The sequence below is a fragment of the Kryptolebias marmoratus genome, unplaced genomic scaffold (assembly GCF_001649575.2).
Source record: "Kryptolebias marmoratus isolate JLee-2015 unplaced genomic scaffold, ASM164957v2 Scaffold83, whole genome shotgun sequence".
NCBI classification, from domain to species: domain Eukaryota; kingdom Metazoa; phylum Chordata; class Actinopteri; order Cyprinodontiformes; family Rivulidae; genus Kryptolebias; species Kryptolebias marmoratus.
In genome coordinates, this window is record NW_023665817.1 from 19468 (window position 1) to 21263 (window position 1796).

General features: G+C 57.6%; 1 protein-coding gene across 1 annotated transcript in view; it reads right to left on the reverse strand.

The window, feature by feature from the left end:
• Positions 1–25: 25 nt before the first annotated feature.
• Positions 26–1796, reverse strand: part of dusp16 (dual specificity phosphatase 16) — a 5159-nt gene continuing 3388 nt past the window's right edge. Inside the window, exon 5 of the mRNA XM_017405446.3 lies at positions 26–1614. Coding sequence (XP_017260935.2) covers positions 543–1614 — 1072 coding nt within the window. The 3' untranslated portion in view covers positions 26–542. The remainder of the gene's footprint in view (positions 1615–1796) is intronic.

Consider the following 1796-nt stretch of genomic DNA (forward strand, 5'->3'; position numbering starts at 1 on the left):
AAAACAGTAAAAAACGTTCTGAAAATTTTACGGTTTTTTAAATATTTTTATTGATCTCTGTGATGAGCAGGACCTCCTGGAGGTTCAGGTCCAGAATCCCCATCCCGGTCAGAACCAGAACTTTACCCAGAGGGAATTACAAGCATCAGAATCAGATCTGGTTCAACCAATAGAACAAAAAGTTCCAACTGTACAAAAACTGGTTCTGATGGTGTTCTGATTTACCCCGTCACTGTTCAGGTGGGTCCAGTTCTGGTTCAGAACCAACTCTGCAAGAAAGATCAGGTCCAGTTCAGTCCAAAGGTTCTTTGATGTTTTTAGTTTCCGTCAGACTTGGAGTTACACACCAGAACCAGAACCAGAACCAGAACCTCTCTTCAATCCATTTTAAGATGATTTTTTTTTGGACAGTTCTGAACACAGACAGAGTTCTGTTGCCGGACCACCGTCGGTGTAAAGCACCAGAACCCAAGGGTTTGTGTTTTAGTGTGGGCGGAGCCTCAGCAGGTGGTGAATGACATAATGACATGGTGGGTGGGGCCTCAGGACACCTGGATGACCTCCATGCTGCCCGAGAAGCTGGACTGACTCGCCACCTTCACCATCTCCTGGGCGCCGCCGTCCGTCAGTCCGTCCCCGAACTCCATCTGGCAGCTCCGCCTCTTCAGCTGCTTCTCGAAGCTGCTCTCTTCGTGCCAGCTTCGCCTCGAGTCGCCGCTGTCGCCCACCCGCCGCCGGCTGCGGCGCCGGACCGCCTCCAGGCCGTGACCGCAGCCGTACGGCGTGAAGCTGCCGGTGCCGCTGAGGATGCTGGACGAGGAGTAGAACCGTGTGGACTCAGAGGACAGGTACCAACTGCCCGCTAGTGAGGAGGCGGAGACGGCGACGGGTCCCAGCAGAATGTCTGAGTGCCAGCCTTTCAGGTTGGCGCTGGCGCCAGAGCCGGGTCGGGTCAGCTGCTGCTGGCTGCGCGAGAGTCCGAACAGGAAGCTGGTGGTGGTTTCCTCCACGCTGCCGCTGCGCTGCAGCTGATAAGGACCGTTCGGAGCAGCAGCTGGCGGTCTGGGTGGAGCGCCGGAGGCTGGCGGCGCTGCTCGATCCGGACCGTTCACCTCCTCCTTATCTGGGCTCTGCTCCGGAGTGGACTGCTCCGAAACCTCCTCCACCGGAGAGAACTGACAAGCCTTGCTGCTCGTTTCTTTGAAGGACGGCGCTTTGTAGAACTCCTCCCCTGAACCACCAAACCCTCGGTGGGCGGAGCTTCCACCCTGATCGCCGTACGACTTGATGTCCAGAGAGAAGGAACGCTTCAGCCGGGTGCTGTCCTCGGTTCCGTCTGTACACTGCAGGCCGCTCAGAACCTGAGCCAGCTTCTCCGGGGCGTCGACCAGAACGCAGGGCAGAGAGAGGGGCTCCAATTGGGCCGAACCGGGCCCCTCAGGGGCTTCAGGGCCGGACAGAGGCTCCGCCTCCTTCAGCTGAGCAGGAGGATCGCCGCTGAGTGATTTCCTGCCGTCAGAACCAGGAGAACTCTTGATGTTCTTCTCAAAGTCCAGCAGCTGACCCAGGAAGTTAAAGTTCGGAGAAATGGTCGGCCTCTTCTCCTTCACAAACCTGCAGGAGAAAAACAGAGCCCAGTCAGCTGGGAGGGGTCAGAGAGGGGTCAGAGGGGGGTCAGAGGTGGGTCAGAGAGGGGTCAGAGAGGGGGTCAGAGGGAGGTACTCAGAGGGAGGGACTCAGGGTGGGACTCAGAGGGAGGTACTCAGAGGGAGGTACTCAGAGGGAGGTACTCAGGG